The sequence below is a fragment of the Penaeus monodon genome, chromosome 19 (genome assembly GCF_015228065.2).
Source record: "Penaeus monodon isolate SGIC_2016 chromosome 19, NSTDA_Pmon_1, whole genome shotgun sequence".
NCBI classification, from domain to species: Eukaryota; Metazoa; Arthropoda; class Malacostraca; order Decapoda; family Penaeidae; genus Penaeus; species Penaeus monodon.
The window spans coordinates 2378627-2379230 of record NC_051404.1 but is presented as its reverse complement, the minus strand read 5'-3'; the positions used below and the strand labels follow the sequence as shown (position 1 = coordinate 2379230).

Genomic DNA, 604 nt, shown 5'->3' with positions numbered 1-604 from the left:
TGACACCCATGTCTACCCATCAAACGCCCAGACAGGAAGTCCTAATGACCGCTTCTACGCCTTGCAGGAGAATGTCTCAGCCCCGCGCCCCGAGGAAAGTTTTGCCTGGAAGGACAGAGAGATTGAAAGGACGCTGAAGTCCCCGACTTCTACGCTGCCCAAGGTGCAAAACCCGACGGTCACGCTCCTGCAGAAGAAACGAGGTCAGTTAAGGTCATAGAACAACAGAGTTGGAAGTCGGGTCTCTTTTGCCGGTTTGTGTTATCGGGGATATGATGAGGCAAGTTGTCACATACTGCGTTTTGACACCTGTGAAGATACTACTCCCTTCTTGGAGTCGAGATTATATAGATATTTACTACTTCAAGAATTAAGTGCCTTTAAAAAACTAAATAAGAAAAAAGTGCTGTCACTTGCTTGACCGGCAGCAGTAAATATGTCATTATTCATGTATTGTTAAAGCAATGATAAACAACAGTTGTCATTTCCATGAGGTATGTGTTAACTTTGTATATAAAACATATTATTATGAGTAAACATTCATTGATATCTTTAGTATTCACAGCTTGAGTTCATTTATTGTAGCCCTTAGTGAAAATATGAG

At 41.7% G+C, this 604-nt stretch overlaps 1 protein-coding gene across 1 annotated transcript in view; it reads left to right on the top strand.

The window, feature by feature from the left end:
- The window catches only part of LOC119584971 (microtubule-associated protein futsch-like), a gene marked incomplete at its 5' end in the record, with an annotated part of 346977 nt that overhangs the window by 217422 nt on the left and 128951 nt on the right, over positions 1-604 (top strand). The window contains 1 exon segment of the mRNA XM_037933567.1: positions 68-203. Coding sequence (XP_037789495.1) covers positions 68-203 — 136 coding nt within the window.